We start from the raw sequence: 24410 nt of genomic DNA on the forward strand, positions 1-24410 counted from the left end.
TACAATTATTGTTATCAACCCATAAATAATTGCTTACATTATATATATAATTAAGCATGCTTGAGATAAAAGAAATATATTTCATATATCATTGAAACTACCTATTCATTCATTCTATAAAGACTTCAATAAATATTTTTTGACTCCCATTGACTCCAACTATATGCCAGGTATTTTTCTTAACACTAAGAATATCCCAGGGGAAAACACAAGTAAGGCTCTGTTATCATGGAGCTTTCAATTTAAATGGGGAATGAAAATCACTAAACAAATTTTAAAATATAAAAATTAACAAATGAGTAGGTTGGTGATAAATACTATGAAAATAGCTATTTGAAAGACCTGGACTTTCCAACAATGTCTGGAAAAAATATGCAATGAGAAATGTTCTTACATAGTGATCCAGCATGGATTTGTATGTCTGAAACAATGTTTTCCCTATATATAGCGGCTCATGGTGCAGTAGTAAAGGATCCTCCTGCCAATGCAGGAGAGGCAAGAGACGTAGGCACAGTTTCTGGGTTGAGAAGATCCCCTGGAGTAGGAAATATCAACCCACTCTAGTATTCTTGTCTGGAAAATTCCATGGACAGAGGAGCCTGGGGGGCTACAGTCTATGGAGTCGCAAAGATTCAGACACAACTGAGCAAATGAACACACACACACACACATGCTCATTCATTCTAATGGAAAGCTATAGATAGTAAATAATACATATAACAAGAAGCAAAATATTCTAAGATGATAAGCTCTATTGGGAAAAAAGAGCAAAGTAAAGGAATTAAAGATATGTTTAACTGGGGTAAGGATCTTGGAGGTTTTGACATGGTTATCAGAGAAGAGCTCTTGAAACCAGTTCTATTTGAGCAAAGACATGAAGGAGTTGGCAGAGGGGTGGAGGAGCCCTGTGAATACCCTGAGAAGATCATTCTGGAGAAAATAAGGAATGCAAAGTCCTGAAATAGAGGTGTGCATGTTCTCTAGGAACTGGTAAGGAAAGCATCATGGCTGGATCCAGAGACAAGGAGGAATGTAGTAGCTGATGAGGAAATAGAGGTAATATAAGGCCTTGTTATTGTTCAGTCACTAAGTCCTGTCTGATTCTTTGTGACTGCATGGACTGTAGCATACCTGGCTCCACTGTTCTCCACTATCTCCCACATTTTGTTCAAATTCATGTCCATTGAGTCAGTGATGCTCTCTAATTATCTCATTCTCATCCTCTGTTGCCCTCTACTCCTCCTGCCCTCAATCTTTCCCAGCATCAGGGTCTTTTCTAATGAGCCTGCTCTTTGCATCAGGTGGGAAAGTACTGGGGCTTCAGCTTCAGCAATAGTCATTCCAATAAATATTCAGGGTGGATTTCTTTTAGGATTGACTGGTTTGATCTCCTTGCAGTCCAAGGGACTCTCCAAAATCTTCTCCATCCTCACAGTGTGAAAGTATCAATTCTTTGGCACTCAACCTTATTTATGATCTAATATTCACATCCATACATGACTACTGGAAAAACAAATATGAGGCCTTTGGACCTTATAATAACAGCAAGGAAATTGCCTTCTATCTGGGCATATATATGGAAAAGATGAAAATTCTAATTTGAAGATACATGCACCCCTATGTTCATAGCAGCATTATTTACAATAGCCAAGACAGAAAAGCAACTTAAATTTTCATCAACAAATGAATAGAGGAAGAAGATGTGGTGTGTATATACAGTAGAGTATTACTCAGCCATAAACAGGATGAAATAATGCTATTTATAGAAACATGGATGGACCTAGAGATTATCATACTAGGTGAAATAAGCCAGACAGAGAAATACAAAGAAGGTATGATATCACCTTTATGTGGAAACTTAAAAAAAAAAAAAAAAAAGATACAAATGAACTTCTTTACAAAACAGAAATAGAATCACAGACTCAGGAAAGATGGGGACGGAGGTAGGAGGGGGGTTCAGGATGGGGAACACATATACACCCATGGTGGATTCATGTCAGTATATGGCAAAACCAATACAATATTGTAAAGTAATTAGCCTCCAATTAAAATAAATAAATTTATATTAAAAAAAAAGAAAAAAACTATGGTTACTAAAGTGGGAAGGGATAGACTAGGAGTTAGGGATTAGTATATACACAGGACTATATATAAATAAACAATATGGATCTACTGTATAGCATAGGGAACTACATTAAATATTCAAAATCTTGTAATAATATATAATTGTGTTACAATAATATTAAAAAAGGATATATATATATATATATATGCATATATACTCTGGAGAAGAGCATGGCAACCCACTCCAGTATTTGTGCCAGGAGAATTTCATGGACAAAGGAGCCTGGTGGGCTACAGTTCATGGGGTTGCAAAGAGCTGGACATGACTGAGTGACTAACACACATGCATATATACATATTAATTGCTTTGCTGTACACCTGAAATTAAAACAATGTTGTAAATCAACTATACTTCAATAAAGGAAAAAAAAAAAAAAAAGATGTCTACTAAACTAAACTGGGAAAGATGAGGGCCCACTGAACAAGCAGAGAAGTGGTTAGGCTTATTTATACATTAACAGGATTTCTCTAGAGGCTCTGTGGAGAATAGTACACAGGGGGTTAGAAGAGAAGAAAAGTAGTTAGGAGGCTATTGAATTAGTCTGGATGAGAAATGCTGGCTGACTGGGGTGAGGATTAGCAATAGAGGAATTGGTGAGGAATGAAAAAAGTGGTTAGACTCAGGTGTATTTTGGATGGTGGGGCATCAAACTTTGTCATTCCCTGTTGGACACAAGATATAAGATACCAGAGAGGAACCCAAGATTTTTTTTGGCTCAGCACCTGAATTTACAGGATTGTCAGTGCTTAAGTAGGGAAGAGTCATAGAAGAAGCAGGTTTAGAAGAGATCATGAGTTCAGTCTTGGGTGTATTAAATTTGAGGTGCCTATTAGCCAAACAAGAAGAGAGACGATTAATTAGAAGAGTCTGAAGTTGAGGGCAGATGACCAAGCTGGAGATATTAATTTGGAAATTGGCCTGTAGTTAGACACTATACTGGTTTCAATAGATTTCCACCTCCCCCACCTCCCCACCCCAACCCCCGCCAATTGATGTCTAGCTGGAACGTCAGAATGTGAACTTTATTGGAAACAAGGTTAAAGTGAAGTCATGCTGTATTAGAATGGTACCTAAATCCAATCACCAATGTCCTTATAAGAGGGAGATAAGGATATAGAGACACAGAGACACATAAACGGACACACAAAGGGAATAAGGCCACATAACATAACAATAGAGACAACTGTGGGAATGATGCAGCTACAAGTCAAAGAACACAAAGGAGTGCCAAGAGCTACCAGAAACTCACAGGAAACAAAGGAAAGACTTTCCCCTAGAGTATTTGGTGGAAACATGGACCTGATGATACTTAGATTTCAGACTTCTAGCATCTAGAACTATGTGCTACAACAGTCATAAGAAACCAGAAAAATGGTATTTGAAACCATAATGCTAGACAAAATTATCAAGGCAATGAGTATTGATAGAGAAGAGAAGTCCACAGGGTGAGCCTTGAAACTTCAACATTAAGAGATCAAGGAGAAAATTATGATTCAGAAATGGGGAGGAAGAAGGAGGAGCCAGTGAGGTGGGAAGATGACTAGGAGACAGTCATGTCCTGGAAGCCAAGCAAATAGTTTTATAGAAGAGAAGAAAGTGATTGGATAAAATTCTGGTGAGAATAAACTGCAGATCCCAAATGGAAAATTAGATTTAACAACATGAAAGTTATTGATGATTTGGGCAACAGAAATTTTCATGGAAAATCTTAAAATCTTACTGGATGAAGTTTAAGAGCAAATGGAAAAAAGGAATTTAATTCAGAAAGTAAACATGATGCCTAACAGGAGTTTCCTTGCAAGCCAGAAGACCAGGGAAATGTGGCCATGGATAAGTTAAGAAAGTTGAAGAGGTTTCTTTTTATTCCATTGAAATCTGGAAAAAATTGCTAATGGGAATGATGTCATAGAGAGGAAGAAAAAATGGTAGAGAAAGGGGATATTGCTTGAGTGATGGCTTGAAACAGGTCAGGAGAATGTGAAGCAAGGATACATTTAAGTAAAAGCACAGACAATTCATCTAAGTTATAAAGGTAGAGAAACCACACAGACTCAGAAAATGATCTGTTATTCAATATGGTGGCAGAAGTTTCAGGGAATTTTCTTCTGATTGCTTCAGTTTTCTTAGAGAAGCAGGAGTCAAGGTTATTAACTGAGATGGGAGAAGGAGAAGGTAAGATGGAGATTTGAGCAAAGACTTAATGCCATTACATAGCTCTCTGAGTCAGTAGGTGAATGGACTTAGGAAATACAGTGAGGTTGAGGAACACAAGAAAGCCCCACTTGAACTTGGTCATGAATAATTTAAAGTGGCTCATAAGCAATTTGCAGGGTTTATACATTTTTCTACCAGCTGAACCTTGCAAAAATAGAGTGAAGGTTAGATTTTAGCAGTTATTGTTCTGCCAAACAAATACCTTCTCAATGAAGTAAGAGTTGGCAAAAGGAGTTGAGAGTCTATAGGAGAGGAGAGTCATGGTTCAGTTCAGTTCAGTTCATTTCAGTTCAGTTCAGTTGCTCAGTCGTGTCTGACTCTTTGCGACCCCCATGAACCTCAGTACACCAGGCCTCCCTGTCCATCACCAACTCCTGGAGTTTACCCAAACTCATGTCCATTGAGTCAGTGATGCCATCTAACCATCTCATCCTCTGTTGTCCCCTTTTCCTCCTACCTTCAATCTTTCCCAGCATCAGGGTCTTTTCGAGTGAGTCAGCTCTTCCCATCAGGTGGCCAAAATTTTGGTGTTTCAGCTTCAACATCAGTCCTTCCAATGAACACCCAGGACTGATCTCCTTTAGGATGGACTGTTTGGATCTCCTTGCAGTCCAAGGGACTCTCAAGAGTCTTCTCCAACACCACAGTTCAAAAGCAAAAATTCTTCAGCACTCAGATTTGTTTATAGTCCAGCTCTTACAGTCATAAATGACCACTGGAAAAACCATAGCCTTGACTAGATGAACCTTTGTTGATAAAGTAATGTCTCTGAAATTTTAATATGCTGTCTAGGTTGGTCAGAACTTTCCTTCCAAGGAGTAAGCTTCTTTTAATTTCATGGCTGCAATCACCATCTGCAGTGATTTTGGAACCCAGAAAAATAAAGTCAGCCACTATTCACACTGTTTCCCCATCTATTTGCCATGAAGTGATGGGACCAGATGCCATGATCTTTGTTTTCTGAATATTGAGCTTTAAGCCAACTTTTTCAGTCTCCTCTTTCACTTTCATCAAGAGGCACTTTAGTTCTTCTTCACATTCTGCCAATAAGGGTGGTGTCATCTGCATATCTGAGGTTATTGATATTTCTCCTGGCAATCTTGGTTCCAGCTTGTACTTCATCCAGCCCAGCATTTCTCATGATGTACTATGCATATGAGTTAAATAAGTATGGTGACAATATACAGCCTTGACATATTTCTTTTCCTATTTGGAACCAGTCTGTTGTTCCATGTCCAGTTCTAACTGTTGCTTCCTGACCTGTATACAGGTTTCTCAAGAGGCAGGTCAGGTAGTCTGGTATTCCCATCTCTTTCAGAATTTTTTATTGTGATCCACACGGTCAAAGGCTTTGGCATAGTCAGTAAAGCAGAAATAGAGTTTTTTCTGAAACTCTCTTGCTTTTTCCATGATCCAGCAGATGTTGGCAATTTGATCTCTAGATCCTCTGCCTTTTCTAAAACCAGCTTGAACATCTGGAAGTTCACAGTTCACATATTGCTGAAGCCTGACTTGGAGAATTTTGAGCATTACTTTACTTACGTGTGAGATGAGTGCAATTGTGCGGTAGTTTGAGCATTCCTTGGCATTGCCTTTCTTTGGGATTGGAATGAAAACTGACCTTTTCCAGTCCTGTGGCCACTGCTGAGTTTTCCAAATTTGCTAGCATTTTGACTGCAGTACTTTCACAGCATCATCTTTTGGGATTTGAAATAGCTCAACTGGATTCCCATCACCTCCACTAGCTTTGTTTGTAGTGATACTTCCTATGGCCCACTTGACTGCAGATTCCAGAATGTCTGGCTCTAGGTGAGTGATCACACCATAATGATTATCTGGGTCATGAAGATCTTTTTTGTACAGTTTCTGTGCATTCTTGCCACCTCTTCTTAATATCTTCTGCTTCTGTAAAGTCCATACAATTTCTGTCCTTTATTGTGCCCATCTTTACATGAAATATTCCCTTGGTATCTCTAATTTTCTTGAAGTGATCTCTAGTTTTTCTCATTTTATTGTTTTCCTTTATTTCTTCTCATTAATCACTGAGGAAATCTTTCTTATCTCTCCTTGCTGTTCTTTGGAACTCTGCATTCAAATGGGTATATCTTTCTTTTTATCCTTTGCTTTTCACTTCTCTTCTTTTCACAGCTATTTTTAAGGCTTCCTCAGACAACCATTTTGCTTTTTTGCATTTCTTTTTCTTGGGGATGGTCTTGCTCCCTTTTTCCTTACAATGTCATGAACCTCCATCCATAGTTCATCAGGCACTCTGTCTATCAGGTCTAGTCCCTTAAATCTATTTCTCACTTCCACTGTATAATCATAAAGGATTTGATTTAGATCATACCTGAATGGTCCAGTGGTTTTCCCCACTTTCTTCAATTTCAGTCTGAATTTGGCAATAAGGAGTTCATGATCTGAGCCACAGTCAGCTCCCAGTCTTGTTTTTGCTGACTTTATAGAGCTTCTCCATCTTTGGCTGCAAAGAATATAATCAATCTGATTTCAGTGTTGACCATCTGGTGATGTCCATGTATAGAGTCTTCTCTTGTGTTGTTGAAAGAGTTCGTTCTCTTGGCAGAACTCTATTAGCCTTTGCCCTACTTCATTCCGTAATCCAAGGCCAAATTTGCCTGTTACTCTAGGTATTTCTTGACTTTCTACTTTTGCATTCCAGTCCCCTATAATGAGGAGAAGGAAATGGCAACCCACTCCAGTATTCTTACCTGGAGAATCCCAGGGATGGGAGCCTGGTGGGCTGCCGTCTATGGGGTTGCATAGAGTCAGACATGACTGACGTGATTTATCAGCAGCAGCCCCTATATGAAAAGGACATCTTTTTTTGGGTGTTCGTTCTAAAAGGTCTCGTAGGTCTTCATAGAATTGTTCAACTTCAGCTTCTTGAACATTACTGGTTGGGGCATAGACTTGGATTACCGTGATATTGAATGGTTTACCTTGGAAATGAACAGAGATCATTCTGTTATTTTTGAGATTGCATCCAAGTACTGCATTTCAGACTCTTTTGTTGACCATGATGGCTACTTCATTTCTTCTCAGGGATTCCTGCCCACAGCAGTAGATGTAATGGTCATCTGAGTTAAATTCACCCATTCCAGTCCATCTTAGTTTGCTGATTCCTAGAATGTCGATGTTCACTCTTGTCATCTCCTGTTTGACCACTTCCAATTTGCCTTGATTCATGGACCTAACATTCCAGGTTCCTATGCAATATTGCTCTTTACAGCATCAGACCTTGCTTCAACCACCAGTCACATCCACAACTGGGTGTTGTTTTTGGCTCCTTCCCTTCATTCTTTCTGGAGTTATTTCTCCACTGATCTCCAGTAGCATATTGGGCACCTACCGACCTGGGGAGTTCATCATTCAGTGTCTTATCTTTTTGCCTTTTCATACTGTTCATAGGGTTCTCAAGGCAAGAATACTGAAGTGGTTTGCCATTCCTTTCTCCAGTGGACCACATTCTGTCAGACCTCTCCACCATGACCCATCTGTTTTGGGTGGCCCCACCTGGCATGGCTTAGTTTATTGAGTTAGACAAGCTGTGGTCTGTGTGATCAAATTGGCTAATTGTCTGTGATTGTGGTTTCAGTCTGTCTGCCCACTGATGCCCTCTTTCAGCACCTACGGTGTTTACTTGTGTTTCTCTTACCTTGAACATGGGGTGTCTCTTCACAGCTGCTCCAGGAAAGCACAGCTACTGCCCCGACCTTGGACATGGGGTAGCTTCTCTCGGCCGAGTCATATTTATGGACCAGCAATTCGGGTTGGGTAAGGAGAGAAGAGAGGACATGAAGGGGTTGAGGAGCACTGAGTAGTTGGTGAGATTAATCCTTATAATAAGGATTGTGGAACATATGATAGCACTCTTTTTAGTTTCTTAAGGAAACTCCTTACTGTTCTTCAGACTGGCTGTACCCATTTACATTCCAACAACAGTGCAAGAGGATTCCCTTCTTTCCACACCATCTCCAGTATTTATTTGTGGATTTTTTGATTATGGACATTCTGATTGGTGTGAATGGACACATCATTGTGGTTTTGATTTGCATTTTCTCTAATTATTAATGATGTTTTCTCTAATTATTAATTATTAGTGATGGACTGTTGGCCATCTGTATTCTTATTCAGAGATGTCTATTTAGATCGTCTGCCCATTTTTTAAAATGTTTTACAATATAATCAAGTGATTCCATTCCTGGGCATACATCTGGAGAAAACTATAATTTGGAAAGATACATGCATTCAATTACAGCACTGTTTACAATAGCCAAGACATAGAGGCAATCTAAGAGTCCATCAACAGATGAATGGATAAAGAATGTATGGTATATACTACAATGGAATATTATTCAACCATAGCAAAGAATGAAATAATGCCATTTGCAGCAACATGGAAGGACCTAGAGATTATCATACTAAAAGTGAAGTAAGACAGAAAAAGACAAATACCATTTGATATAACTTATGTATGGAATCTAAAAATGACACAAATGAACTTATTTACAAAACATGTAGATTCACAGACAGAGGCAACCATCTTATGATTACCAAAGGGGATGGCAGGAGGGATAAATTAGGAGTTGGGATTAACATATACACCCTACTTTATATAAAATAAACGAAAGGGACTTACTGGATAGCACACTCAATATCTTGTAATAATCTACAAGGGAAAAGAATACGAAAAAGAATAAATACACACACACACACATATATATAATCTATAAATAAATATGAACTAAATCACTGCATATGCCTAAAACAAACATAGCATGTAAACCAAGTATAATTAAACAAACAAACAAATAAAAAAAATATTATGGGAATCTGGGAATTAGATGAAGGGAAAATGAAAGGGAGAATATTGTATTCAGAGAGTGAAATGCTTGTAATTGGAATTAGAGAGGGTGCAGTTAGTAATAACAGATACTGAATTCTCTTATTCATTCTATGATGTACTAGTCAATCATGACTAGCAGTTTGGAAAACACTCTTAGATGGAGGTATTGAGTTAGGAGTACATGGCTACAGAAGACATCACTACATGGATTTAGCCCATGAATGAGGAGGGGATTCCAGGCAGATATCTGTAAGAGGACCATTCCAAGTTTTAGAGAAAGCTGATGTAAAGACTCTAAGGCAGGAGTGGACTTGGCACATTATGGGAGCATAATGTGGGTATGCAGTAGCTGGAGTTTAGTGAATGAGGGAAAATGTAGAATGAAATAAGGTTATATAGGATCTACAAGAAAGAATTTGGATTTTATTCTAAGTGCATTGGGGTATCATTAAAACATTTTAAGTAGCAACATCAGATAAGTATTTCAGAAAGCTTATTTAGACTGCCCAATAAAGAATGTATGAGTGTGAGGGAAAAGAGCTAAGACTGGAATCTGAGAAGTTAGTTCAGATGCATTGCAATAGTCCTGGTGAGAGATGATGATGGAACGATGAGGGCATGATGGTTGAGCTGTAAAGAGGTACAGAGACGTAGGATTTACTTTATAGAGACCAGGGAGCTGCAGATGACTTAAATGTGTGGCATATGTAGCTTATAGAGGAAATAAACAAAATAAGGACTCCTAGAGTCTTGACCTAGGAGTCCTTATTTACCACTAAGTAAATAAGTGCCTCCTAGAGCCAGACATCCTGGAATGCAAAGTCAAGTGGGCCTTATGAACCATCACTACGAACAAAGCTAGTGGAGGTGAAAGAATTCCAGTTGAGCTATTTCAAATCCTAAAAGATGATGCTGTGAAAGTGCTGCACTCAAAATGCCAGCAAATTTGGAAAACTCAGCAGTGGCCACAGGACTGGAAAAAGTCAGTTTTCATTCCAATCCCAAGTAAAGGCAATGCCAAAGAATGCTCAAACTACTGCACAATTACACTCATCTCACACTCTAGCAAAGCAATGCTCAAAATTCTCCAAGACAGGCTTCAACAGTATGTGAACCATGAACTTCCAGATGTTCAAGCTGGTTTTAGAAAAGGCAGAGAAACCAGAGATCAAATTGCCAACATCTTCTGGATCATCAAAAAAGCAAGAAAGTTCCAGAAAAACATCTATTTCTGTTTTATTGACTATGCCAAAGCCTTTGACTGTGTGGATCATAATAAACTGTGGAAAATTCTGAAAGAGAGGGGAATACCAGACTACCTGACCTGCCTCTTGAGAAACCTATATGCAGGTCAGGAAGCAACAGTTAGAACTGGACATGGAACAATAGACTGGTTCCAAATAGGGAAAGGAGTACATCAAGGCTGTATATTGTCACCCTGTTTATTTAAGTTACATGCAGAGTACATCATGAGAAATGCTGGGCTGAAGGAAGCACAAGCTGGACTCAAGGTTGCCAGGAGAAATATCAATAACCTCAGATATGCAGATGACACCACCTTTATGGCAGAAAGTAAAGAAGAACTAAAGAGCCTCTTGATGAAAGTGAAAGAGGAAAGTGAAAAAGTTGGCTTAAAACTCAACATTTAGAAAACTAAGATCATGGCATCCGGTCCTATCACTTCATGGGCAAATAGATGGGGAAACAATGGAAACAGTGAAATACGTTTTTTGTTTGTTTGGGGGCTCCAGAATCACTCTAGATGGTGACTGCTGCTGCTGCTGCTAAGTCGCTTCAGTCGTGTCCGATTCTGTGCGACCCCATACATGGCAGCCCACCAGGCTCCCCTGTTCCTGGGATTCTCCAGGAAAGACCACTGGAGTGGGTTGTCATTTCCTTCTCCAATGCATGAAAGATTAAAGTGAAAGTGAAGTTGCTCAGTCGAGTCTGACTCTTAGCGACCCCATGGACTGCAGCCTACCAGGCTCCTCCATCCATGGGATTTTCCAGGCAAGAGTACTGGAGTGGGGTGCCATTGCCTGCAGCCATGGAATTAAAAGATGCTTTCTCCTTGGAAGAAAAGCTATGACCAACCTAGACAGCATATTAGAAAGCAGAGACATTACTTTGCCAACAAAGGTCCATCTAGTCAAAGCTTTTTTCCAGTAGCCATGTATGGATGTAACAGTTGGACTATAAAGAAAACTGAGTGCCAAAGAATTGATGCTTTTGAACTGTGATGTTGGAAAAGACTCTTGAGTGTCCCTTGGACTGCAAGGAGATTAAACCAGTCCATCCTAAAGGAAATCAGTCCTGAATATTCATTGGAAAGACTGATGCTGAAGCTGAAGCTCCAATACTTTGGCTACCTGATACAAAGAAACAGACTCATTAGAAAAGACCATGATGCTGGAGAAGATTGAAGGCAAGAAGGGAAGGGAACGACAGAGGATGAGATGGTTGGATGGCATGACTGATTCAATGGACATGAGTTTGAGTAAGCTCTGGGAGTTGGTGATGGACAGGGAAGCCTGGCGTGCTGTAGTCCATAGGATCACAAAAAGTCGGACACAACTGAGTGAATGAACTGAAGTGAAATAATTGCCTTACCTACCACTAAGTAGGGCAGTGAAGATAAAAGAGAAGCTGATCAGTGAGGGTGGCCTGGTTAGTAGACACTAAAAGCTGCATAGAAAGGTGCATATGTCTGTAGTTGATATGGGCTGCTAAGGATTGGACAGCAATCAAGATGTAGAAGAGCTCCTTATTTCAAAGTGAAATGATAAAGCAAGAAATTGACATGCGATATTAACAGCAGCGTTTATGTGGATTCCTGTTCCATAGCAGCAGTCTAGCACCTTCAATAGTTCTTGTTTTGATGTTTGTAAGAACTGGTAGTTTCATCTTCTCTTCTATTCTTATTTATTTATTTTATTTTTGGCTGTGTTGAGTCTTTGTTCCTGTCCAGGCTTTTCTCTAGTTGTGGCTACTGGGGGCTACTCTCTAGGTGTGGTATGCAGGCTTCTCATTGCTGTGGCTTCTCTTGCTGTGGAGCACAGACTCTAGGCATGCAAGCTTCAGTAGTTTCAACTCCCAGGCTCTAGAGCACTAGCTCAATAATTGTGACAAACGGGCTTAGCTGCTCCCCAGCATGTAGGATCCTCCTGCATGAGGGAACGAATCCGAGTCTCCTGCATTGGCAGGTGGATTTTTTAACCACTGAGCCACCAGGGAGGCCCTCCATCTTCCCTTTTAGATCTGACCTGGACACGGGGTACCCAGGCTAGTTTTCTTTAACTATCACCTTGTGTATATCAACTCAGTCAGGCATGTGTTTAGTGCCTTACGGGATCTTTCTTTATAAGAAGTTCAAATTCTTTGCCCTTTTAGTACAAGGCTTCTCCTTGTGACTTCTCTCTTTGTTACCACCCTCTTCCAAGCTATACTCATGTTTCAGAGTCTTAGTGTTTCTATATTTCAAAATGAGAAGATCAGTTGGGTGACTGTCTATAAAGATGCTCATCAGCCATATTGGCCTCTGGTTGGTTCTATTCAAATCATGGTAAAAATCAGTCACATTGCTCTGCTTATATCTCTATAGCTACATAAGCATAGTACTTTTCTTTTTCTTTTTTGCCTATTTCAGTTCTACCTTCTTCAATAAATCTCTTTCTGTGAGGACTCTTTCTCATTACCTCAGTTCTTACAACTGCTCATTATTTGAATTCACAAAACATGTATCTCTATTGTCTATAAATAATCATCCTCTTTTCCCTTTACCCAACCATACATCTCTCTATTCATCAACTCACTTGTATACTTGAGCAAATATGTCTTTGAAGGAAACATGATACAGTGGAAGGACCACACACATTGATGTTCTGTCCTCCTGGGTTTGATCCATTTCACTATGAATGTCATAATAATTGCTTTTATTATTATTATTTATTTGTAGAGATTTTACTTCAGTGAAATTTAGCTCTCTAATCTGAGAAGTTTTGGGGAAAAAAGTCTTTAGTACCAAATTAAAGTTATAATGCATGGTTGGCACATAAGCAAGAAAGTATGACCTTGATTTTGTCCCCTTTAGCTAGATAACAAATCCCTTAAAGACATAACTATAACATTTTAACTATTTGCTAATTTTGTGTCTGACACAGAGTAAACATTAAATAACTGCTAGTATATAATTTTTCAAAGTGATAATAACATTCTGCTACTGCTGCTGCTACTGCTAAGTCGCTTCAGTCGTGTCTGACTCTGTGTGACCCCATAGACGGCAGCCCACCAGGCTCCCCCATCCCTGGGATTCTCCAGGCAGGAACACTGGAGTGGGTTGCCATTTCCTTCTCCAATGCATGAAAGTGAAAAGTGAAAGTGAAGCCGTGCAGTCGTGTCCTACCCTCAGCGACCCCATGGACTGCAGCCTTCCAGGCTCCTCCGTCCATGGGATTTTCCAGGCAAGAGTACTGGAGTGGAGTGCCATTGCCTTCTCCGAACATTCTACAGAGTGCCTATTTTATTCAACAAGTGTCTTCTGGTGACTTAAGATAGTGGGCTCTGTGCTCTTCTCTGAAGACACAAAGATGAATAAGCATCTATTCATATCAGAGAAGCTTAAATTCAAGGGGAAAGACAAGTGAAGCTTGATACATTGAGAATGTTACCAAAAATGAGCACAGTGACCATACAACAAGGAAAGATCATACCTGTCTTGAAGGAAAGTGGAGACCTGGGTCGTATCAGTTGGGTCTTAATAAATGAGAAGGGATTGGCATACAGGTGAGAAGGCAGGGGCAGTTTCAGATGAAGAAATAAAATGCAAAAAATCAAGAAGGAGCATTATTTGAAGGAATTCTGTTAGTTTAGATATGATTCAGTTATGGGAAGTATGTGTTGATAAAGTTGAAAAGTTAAGAAGGAGGCTTTGCATGTCAGGCTACACACTGAAATGTATCATGTAAAATTAATCTTGGAGTAGAATCACGTGGCCAAGTAAGCCTGTGTTAGAATACTTACACTAATGACAGTATGGAAGACAGATTAGCATAGGATAATTGGCAAAGTGGAAACAAGTAAACTACAACAAAATGTTGTTCTTGAAGAAACTGAGGTGTGAGAATCTTTATCCTGAGGCCCAATTCAAGATGATGAGCTAGATAGTAGTTGGATTTTTCAAATTTCAAATTTCTAGTCCATAATGTTCACATTCTCACAAGTAGGTGATTGTCAAGAAGAATATAAATAGGAGATCGGTGGCTAAAAAAGGAACAGAATTATCCTTTTACAGTATTAGAGTAGCTCTTAATGTCGGTCTATCTAATACACATAGAGAGGAGCCATGTGAAGAAAAGGAGATTGGAATAAAGCATCTTCCAGGCAAGGAATGGAGGTATCCACCAAATGCTAAGAAGAAGCAAGGAAGAATCCTAGCCTAGATCCTTTGAGAGAACATTTCAAACTTCTAGCCTTCAGAATTTGAGACAATAATTTATGTAGTTTAGAAAAGAATGAAAGGAAGGAAGGGATGAAAGAAGGGAGGAAAAAAGGGAGAGAGGCAAGGAAGGAAGGAAAAAAATAGGCAAGTAAACAGACAACACAGAGGTGAGCACAGGACCCACAGGAGCAGAAGACGGCACCTTGGAAAAGCCAGATAAGGTTTCTTGGAAGGGGTAACGGAATGCTTAATGTTGGAGTTTGAGTAGGAATCAACTTAATGGGAAAAGTTGGAATGGAAGACCTATTCTTGGCTGAGATGAACATATGGGACCTTTGTGTTCCATGGGAAAATCATGCTCTTTAGAACTAACTCAATTCATTTCTAAATCTGAGTTAATCACTTACTATAAATGATGAAAATTTATTTACCTTCCTTCACCTCTGTTCCTTCACCTGTCATATGAAGGAAGGAACAAAAAAAGTTCTAGATGAAAGAGGAGTCATATGCAAGAAACTCAAGAATGAGAGAAGCCAAGGGGTAGTAACTGTCCAGAAAGTAGCAAGAATGTTTAATAGAATATGTCTACATCCTCTTTGATTTAAACTAGATTCTTTATCATTGTATTTGAATACATTTTTTGCGATTATTTATTTCTCTCCATCACTTTTAAAATGACATTGATAATACTTGTATAATTCTAAAAATAATGATATGAATTTTGCCTGGAGACCTAAAAAGAGTGAGGACATATACAGCTAGAATTTTCCAATATTAATAAGATGCAATGAAACTTTTACAGCATACTTGCTGGTGACCAAAAGGTCATTCCATTATACATATGTTTATTCCAGAAGCATATTTGGAAAAGCCCTGAGACTCAAATCAGTTTCATTTCCTTTCTATACTCTGAACATCTTATTTCAGCCCATATCCACACACACACAGGTAAATGCATGCTGTTTATAATGTAGCAATGTCAACATATACTAACGGAAAAGAAAAAACGAGACCACGTAAGAGGGGATACATTTTCCTAGATAAATTATAGTGAACATTTGGCTAAGGCGATCCTTTAAATTTTTTTTTTTAATTTTTGTACTGGAGTAAAACTGATTAACATTATTGTGATAGTTTCAGGTGAACAGCAAAGGGACTCAGCCATACATATACATGTATCCGTTCTACCCCAAACTCCCCTCCCATCCAAGTTGCCACATAACATTGAGCAGAGTTTCATGTGCTCTACAGTAGGTCCTTGTTGGTTATCCATTTTAAATATAGCAGTGTGTACATGTCCATCCCAAACTCCCTTACTATCCCTTGCCCCCATCCTTCCTACTTGAGAATCATAAGTTCTTTCTCTAAATCTGTGAGTCTGTTTTATAAATAAGTTTATTTGTATAATTTCTTTTTAGATTCCACATACAAAGGAATGTCATAAGTTATTTCTCTTTCTGACCTACTTCACTCAGCATGACAATTTCTAGGTCCATCCATGTTGCTGCAAATGGTCTTATTTCATTCTTTTTAGTGGCTGAGTTCCATTGTATATATGTACCAGACAGTCCTTTTTTTGTTTGTTTGTTCATTTATTAGATTCAGAGCATCTTGCCTCAGTCAGTTCCCTGTCTAAGGGACTCTACACTTGCAATGATCACCATTATGTTAAACACTTTTGGAAGCAAAGGTATGGATGGGAGACACTGGGGAGGTAAATGAAAGCAGACAGATGAAGCATATAAATTAGGTAAAGAGGGCTTAAGAGCAGTGAACTTTGTGGGTCCAGGGCAGTGCCATCCAAGAAGGTGACAGTAACCTCGTGACACCAGAGTAGCTGAGAGGAGACACATGTCTTTTTGCTCATTGACCAAGCAGCTGAACATGACGCTAAGGGGAAGGTGATGAATGAACTTCTGGTCCCAACCATTTCCACCTCACCCCAGTGCCTCCTGAAAGACTGCAAGTCAGCCTTTAATGGTAACAAGCTTATTTTTGAAAAGTCTTGAATTGAGTTTATGCTCCTAGGAGTTGTGTGCAGATGAGTTAGCAAGAGGTTTCAGGATATCTTCTTAGGGTGCTTTGGGAGGCACTGATTGCATCAAAACCTCCTAAGTAGGTGAGATCAGTATGTGCACGGCTCTAAGAAATTGTTGAGGTGTTTTAGACCTAAATTGGAGTGTCAGAGAGGCTTCAGAATAAATTATTTGACAGGGTCTCAGTTGAGATGATTAACATCTAAGATGGATGGTTCCTAGGCAAGTTTTAGTGAAGATGTATAAAATGGAAGTGATTTCTAAAATAGATAGATGTGTGCAGAATGTGTGTATGAATGACTCATTCAGTGGAATGGTAAGAATCCCAAATAACTACAAGGAATGTGTGCCTTACTACCATGCCTGACACATAAATATCACATGCTGATTTACTTTATTGGGTTGAATTATATATAATATGTAAAATTTGTATGCTATATTATTATATATATTTATATACTACATAGAAAATTTATACATGATATATTAGGAACATATTTATATATTATATAGTACATTGCATTAAATAGTATCAAAAACCCAAGTTCTTAGAAAGAGCCTGAAAGAGCTTGCTAGGGAACAGCCCACTAGTTTATAAGGGGTGCCCTTTCCCTACCACAGGCCGGCCCCTTGCCCCAGGCGAAGGTGCCTCTCAGCACCAAATATGCTATTTCTAGGGAGCTATTAGGGCTTCCTATATGAGGCCTGGTGGCTCAGAAGGTTAAGAATCTGCATGCAATGCAGGAGACTCAGGTTCGATTCCTGGGTCAGGAAGATCCCCTGGGGAAGGGAATGGCAACCCACTCCAGTATTCTTGCCTGGAGAATTCCTTGCACAGCGGAGCCTGGAGGACTGCAATCCATGGGGTCTCAAAGAGTTGGATATGACTGAGTGACTAACATTTTCACTTTCATATAGTCACCTCAGTCCTCTTTGGCTTCCCTGGTGGCTCAGATGGTAAACAGTATGCTTGCAATGTAGAAGACCCCAGTTTGATCCCTGAGAGGGAATGGCTACCCACTCCAGTATTCTTGCCCGGAGAATCCCATGGACAGAGGAGTCTGGCAGGCCACAGTCTATAAGGTCGCAAAGAGTCAGATAGGACTGAGCAACTTTCACTCTCAGGGAGCTATTATTAATTTTTAAGTGAGAAAATAAGCTCCCAAGTTGAAAATCTATGATGATCAGAACCAAAGGGAGAGGAGGAATCAGGGCTAACTGTAGGGAGCTTCTGCTATTGGCTGACCCTGTTGGGTAATGACCTCACTGCTCCAGATTGCTCTCACCTATTCTGCCTCAGATTACTTTACAACCTTGTTTCACATTATATATTCTGAAATTCCACGAAGGCAATTAGGAAGAAAAGTTCTAGGAAGTGGTAGAAACTGAAGAGACTGTGGACAATCTTATTAAAGTTTTCACAATCAAATTATTTTCCTTTCTGATAGCACACACACACACACACACGCATATTTCATCTATACTCAGGAGTTTTAATATGGATCTAGATGCTACAGTCATGACATATATAGTACCTTTTAAAAATGTGAATGATGAAAGGGTTATGGCATAAGTCACTATAAAACAGCCATGATCAATTAAAAAGCAATCTGATTACTTTTTTACACTATTTGGTCTATTTTTAATTCTAATTTCTAATGTTTTCTTTCAAGGAAGCTTACAAGTTCGCTCCCAGCTAAACAAGGAAGAAACCCATGTATTCACCATCAATACAGAGAACTTTGCCAACAGAAGACTGCATCACTTGAAGATTAACAGAGAGGGCAGAGGGCTTACCATTCAGGTACCTTACTTCCCTTCTTCTCATTCCAGCAAATGTACCTTGGGTGCTCAATACAAGTTTTCTGAATTTCACCCCCAAGCCAAGTGAGCAGCCGAGCTCTGGGGATGCATACTAATCATACTCAGCCCCAGCCTTTGGAAAACTAGAATAGGGGTCCTCAGGACACACCCTGCTTTCCAGAAGCATCTCTCGAAACCTTGCAAGAAATGCCAATTCTTGGGTCCTATGTCAGATCTACTTAATCTGAAGCTTTTTTTCAAGAAGGGGGCAGCAGATGATGCTGCTGCATGTTCAGTTTTGACAACCTCTGAACTGTGGCATAATGAGGAAGACAAGCAAGGAAGAAATCACAAGTGGTCAGCGAGGACTATGGGGGAAGTGTGGATAGGTGAAGCAAGAGCATGGAGGAGGGCACCCACCTCATCTGGGCATCAGTTCAGTTCACCCTGAACAAGGAGGGGATGTTAGGATCACTGACCCTCCACTCAGTCAAAAATGAGTATAATTTATAGACGGCCTCCCCTGTCTGCAGTTTCCTAACTGACACACACAAATACACACACACTCACCTATTCCAGTTCCCTCTCAAACTCTACTCAGGCCACTCGATGCATCCTTGCTCTTTCCAGAGCTCTTGAATTCACTAGAGTTTGCTTTGCCTAGAATCCAGTTGTTCATATATCTGCATCGCTACCTGTTACTTGTACTTCCTTTGGAACACCCCTCAAAAATTGACTCAGGGACCCTGTCTCCAGTCTCCTTATGTAATATAGCAACCCATCTCCTTGACTTCAATCCTAAACCACTTAAATGGTTCTAGCAATCAATAAAAATTATCTATTTATTTAATAGATAAGTCCCTTCTCCCTCCTCTAGAATGTAAGCTTCATGAAGACAGGGATTCTTGTTTGTTTACATTACCATGGGACCCCAGTTTGTCAAGCAGTATCTCACATACAGAAGGCCTTTAATAAATATTTTTGAACTAAATAAATTAATCCCACATGGCTTGTATGTTCTAAGTTGCTTCAGCCATGTCTGACTCTTTGCAACCCCATGGACCATAACATGTCAGACTCTTCTGTCCATGGGATTCTCCAGGCAAGCATACTGGAGCGGGTTGCCATTTCTTTCTTGGCTTGTATGGAGAAGATTAAATTGGACCTGGGAGAGAGGAAGAGAAACCACTGGATTTTAGGCAGGGGAAGTAGCATGGGTAGATTTCCATTTCCAGGGGCTCACTGTGATCTCTCTATGGAAATACACATTTGGGAGTGATGAGATATGGGACAGAGACCAGACCACAGCAAAGACAAGGACTTCAACTACTGTGGTGGGGAAGTCAAGGAGAGAAGGACTTGAGAAAAATCTGGACGGAACATTGGTAACCTTGGGTGACCCTCTGGATATGGATGATGAGTCAAGACTCAAGTCAAGACTGACTGTTCATTTTCTTGATTGGGTGGAAGTTCATGAATAATTGGCAAATATAGGAGACAAATCACAATCCTTGAGTGATTATAATTTAATAGCATTGACTGTAGCATTGACTCTTAAAATAAGTGGTAAAGGTCTTTGGATTGAGGTCAGACTAGAAGATAGAGATGAAATGATGATTTCTTGTTGGAAGATGTCTTGAATGAGGCTGTGGTGAGACACCTGGGGTGCATGCTGGTGGGCATTTGTATAAATGGCTCTTTCTCTTTTTCTATTTCCTGTCTTCTTTTCCATCAATGAAAACACAAACAGAGAGGTGAGAGAACAATGGGATATTCCCTCTTCTCCATCTAGATTTCCCACCAGCCAAATTAATAGCCAATGATAAGCACAAGCAGTGGTTGAAGCACAATCAGTGGAAGATGTAGCATTTCAAAAGCACAAAAATAGCAGAAAGAAATGGAGGCAGAGACCTATTTTGTTTTTTAAATTTAAATCAATTTGTTAAAACAGTCACATAACATAGTTGTCTCTGTGACACTCCCACTCCCCCCCCCCTCCCCCTGCATCTTATTTCTTCTCCTTCCTCCCCACTTAGAAAAGCCCTAGGGAATTCTCTGGCCTTCCAGTGGTTGAACTCTGGGCTTTCACTGCCAAGGGCATGGGTTCAATCCCTGGTCAGGGAACTATGATCCCATATGGCTCTGGGTAGCCAAATTAAAACAATAACAAAACCCCCAAACAAACAAAAGCAATGGGGAAAATAAAAGAACAAACTGTTTACTGAAAACAGAAAAGGATAAGCTACTGCCTGGTCTCAGGCATTATTCAGAAGCAGTTATAAGGAGAGGGTAGATGGTTATCGCTATGCTCAGCCAGCCAGAGGCCTCCAGTGGGTAAGAACACATTCTCCTACCACCTCGGGACCTTGAGTTATTGAACCTTCTCCTCTCTGCTCTATGTGACTTTGGAAGGAATCTGTAGGGACTGGGCTACAGCCAAGAGTAAGAAACCCTGGTAATAATTTGAGAATTGTAATTTGACCAGTGGTTTTAAAAGCACATGTGCCCCCATGGTGGTTGAGGTAGACTTCAGTGCCTCTCTTTAAAATATATTAATGACATTAAACAAATTAAACCTGTTTACCAAAATGCCAGCACAACTACCAGCTGTAAAGATGGAGGGAGCCCGACATTTTGAAAGCATGGAATCAATGACTTCCTTTGAGAGTTGAAGATTCTGAGATTAAGAGAGGGATCCCTAGTTCGGGACAGACTTATGTGTGAATTCCTGCTCCATCTCCTATAAGATCTTAGATTTGCTATTCACCTTTCTGAGGCTCAGTCTATTTAGCTATTAAAAAAAAGTTTGAATGTTATGGGGATTGGCTGGGGTACAAATGCAGCTGAATTCAGTCAGTTCTGGTAACCATTATAGGAAAGCAAGAACATAACTAAAGGACCAAGCATGAAGCCTGGTGTCTAGGGCTTACTCAAAAGAAAAAGGTTTGTTCAATTTCCTTCCTTTTCCTATCTCTTTTAATCTCATTTAATGACTTGACAAGGCCACTGCTATCCTCAGTTCTAAGATCAACAAAGCTACTTTACCAGCTGAGCCACCAGGGAAGCCCTTCTCCAGGCCAGATTACAAATTTTAGGCATCTAAGCTTGAAAAGATTGTGATACTTCACTCTCTCACCACCTCACCAAGAGTAATTAAAAAGAAAAACAACACTAAAACATAGAATGAACATAAAGAAGTATAACAAAACAATGTATTTCTCACTGAAGACTTCAATGATTGCCTAGCCCCTATCATAAAGTCGATGTCCTCGAAATAAATGTTTATGGTAACTACCCACTCCCCTCCACCCCTGGCCTTTTGCCTTTGCTCTGTGCATTTGCTAAGCTTTTCAAATAGGTAACCCAGCACCTGAGCCAGTACTAGGGGTGCCCCCATGTGCACTCACTCCACTTAAGGACTGGAATCCATTCCCAAAGTATCCCAAGCCTTCTTTGACTCATTGTACCTTTGTCTCCATACCTTATCTAATACTTAAACAAGTACGTCATGAGAAACGCTGGGCTGGAGGAAGCACAACCCGGAATCAAGATTGCTGGGAGAAATATCAATAACCTCAGATATATAGATGACACCACCCTTATGGCAGAAAGTGAAGAAGAACTAAAGAGCCTCTTGATGAAAGTGAAAGAGGAGAGTGAAAAAATTGGCTTAAAGCTCAACATTCAGAAAACTAAGATCATAGCATCCAGTCCCATCACTTCATGGGAAATAGATGGGGAAACAGGGGAAACAGCAGCTGACTTTATTTTTTTGGGCTCCAAAATTACTGCAGATGGTGATTACAGCCATGAAATTAAAAGACACTTGCTCCTTGGAAGGAAAGTTATGACAAACCTAGACAGCATATTAAAAAGCAGAGACATTTCTTTGTCAACAAAGGTCCATCTAGTCAAGGCTATGATTTTTCCAGTAGTCATGTGAGAGTTGGACTATAAAGAAATCTGAGCACTGAAGAATTGATGCTTTTGAACTGTGGTGTTGGAAAAGACCCTTGAGAGTCCCTTGGACTGCAAGGAGATCCAAACAGTCCATCCTAAAGAAGATCAGTCCTGGGTGTTCATTGGAAGGACTGATGTTGAAGCTGAAGCTCCAGTACTTTGGCCACCTGATGGGAAGAGCTGACTCATTTGAAAAGATCCTGATGCTGGGAAAGACTGAGGGCAGGAGAAGAGGGGGACGACAGAGGATGAGATTGTTGTATGGCATCACCGACTCAATGGACATGAGTTTGGGTGGACTCCAGCAGTTTGTGATGGATAAGGAGGCCTGGTGTGCTGTGGCTCCTGAGGTCGCAAGGAGTCGGACAGGACTGAGCAACTGAACTGAACCGAACTGAAACAAAATAATTGAGTGTCATTCACCTCCTTCTCACCCTTGTTTATCATCTGATTAAAGTGGAAAGGACCAGGTAAGTTCCCATAAAGGATAACAGTAGATCAGGAATGACTCCTGTACTAGAACAATTAGGTCTTCTACACAATGTGACAATGTTGAGGGAATCACTTGATCTTTGAAGCCTGGAGAAGAAGTTAGAGTCAGAAGCTAAAGAAATCTCAGCTCAGCCTTTAGTTCTAAGAATCCTACTGCTCTCTTCTCAGCAGGAAATTCCCACTCACTTTGGCCTCCTCTCCAACCTAAGTAACAAATCATGAGAGGAGGAACCCTGCCCCCTGCTGAAAGGGGCAATTCCAGAGAACAGGTGAGAGTTCTGAGATAAGGCAGGGAGAAAACTCCTTCAAGGCAGGACTGAATCGGAGCATTAAAAGATTACAGATGGGGACCACGCGTATGAAAATCCCTGTGTTGTATGTAAGATGTAGAGGCTACCAGGGCAGCCAGAGGCATCCTGGTGATGCACTGGATGCTCCATAGCCCACAAGATAGAAAGAGAATCAACACAGGATATCTATTTATTCATTCAGCAAACATCTGTTTGGAGTTACTTTTCCAGTTATTGTAATAGGCCATATAGAAAACATGTATCAATAAAATGTCCACATCTTCAAAGAGCCAATAGCTTAGTGGAGAAAAATGAGATGGGGAGAGCACACAGATCATTACAATTGTAGTTCACTCATTAAATCCTGTCCGATTATTTGTAGCCCCACAAGTTGCAGCACACCAGGCTTCCTGTCCTTCACCTTCTCCTGGAGTTTGCTCAAACTGGTATCCACTGAGTTAATGATACCGTCTAATGAAATCCTCCTCTGTCATCTCCTTCTCTTGCCCTCAATCTTTCCCAGTATCAGGGTGTTTTCCAATGAGTCAGCTCTTCCCATCAGGTGGCCAAAGTATTGGAGCTTAAGCATCAGTCCTTTCAATGCATATTCAGGGTTGATTTTCTCTAGAGTTGAATGGTTTGATCTCCTTGCTGTCATTACAATACAGCATCTTAAATGCAAGGTTAGAGGTCGGGGGGCAGGTACCATGAGAACAGAGAATAGGATCAATTAATCTAACTAAAGCTTCAAGGAGAGCTTCCTAGAGGAGATGAACTCTGGGAGCATGGGAGAACTTAGAAAAGTGTCTGGCACAGAGTAGATACTCAAATGGTTATTGAATGAATTTTGTAGAAATTCAGAAATAAGAACATACAGTGATTGTCTACCAGCTGCTCATACATCTAGAGAGGCATGGACAAGTAAAGTAAATGCCATACTGTGTGGTTGGCAGGCCATGTGACAAGGAGTCCCTGCTATGTAATGCTGTGTGGCATTGGCCAAAGTTGTGATCTCTGTGACATCATTTCCACCATCTGTACTAGAGGGATAATAATGTCTATTTCACAGTATTCTAGGTAAGAATGCATTTTGAAAGATACTTTAGTATGATGTCTCATACATACCAAGTGTTCAATAAACAACAAGTATTATTAAAGCATATTTCCATGTATGAAAAAGGAATAAAGC

General features: G+C 40.0%; 1 protein-coding gene across 1 annotated transcript in view; it reads left to right on the forward strand.

Annotated features, from left to right (window-relative positions):
- Positions 1-24410, forward strand: part of CNTNAP5 (contactin associated protein like 5) — a 1040194-nt gene that overhangs the window by 952537 nt on the left and 63247 nt on the right. The window contains exon 20 of the mRNA XM_027562987.1: positions 18350-18480. Coding sequence (XP_027418788.1) covers positions 18350-18480 — 131 coding nt within the window. The remainder of the gene's footprint in view (positions 1-18349; positions 18481-24410) is intronic.

The sequence above is a fragment of the Bos indicus x Bos taurus genome, chromosome 2, assembly GCF_003369695.1.
Source record: "Bos indicus x Bos taurus breed Angus x Brahman F1 hybrid chromosome 2, Bos_hybrid_MaternalHap_v2.0, whole genome shotgun sequence".
NCBI classification, from domain to species: domain Eukaryota; kingdom Metazoa; phylum Chordata; class Mammalia; order Artiodactyla; family Bovidae; genus Bos; species Bos indicus x Bos taurus.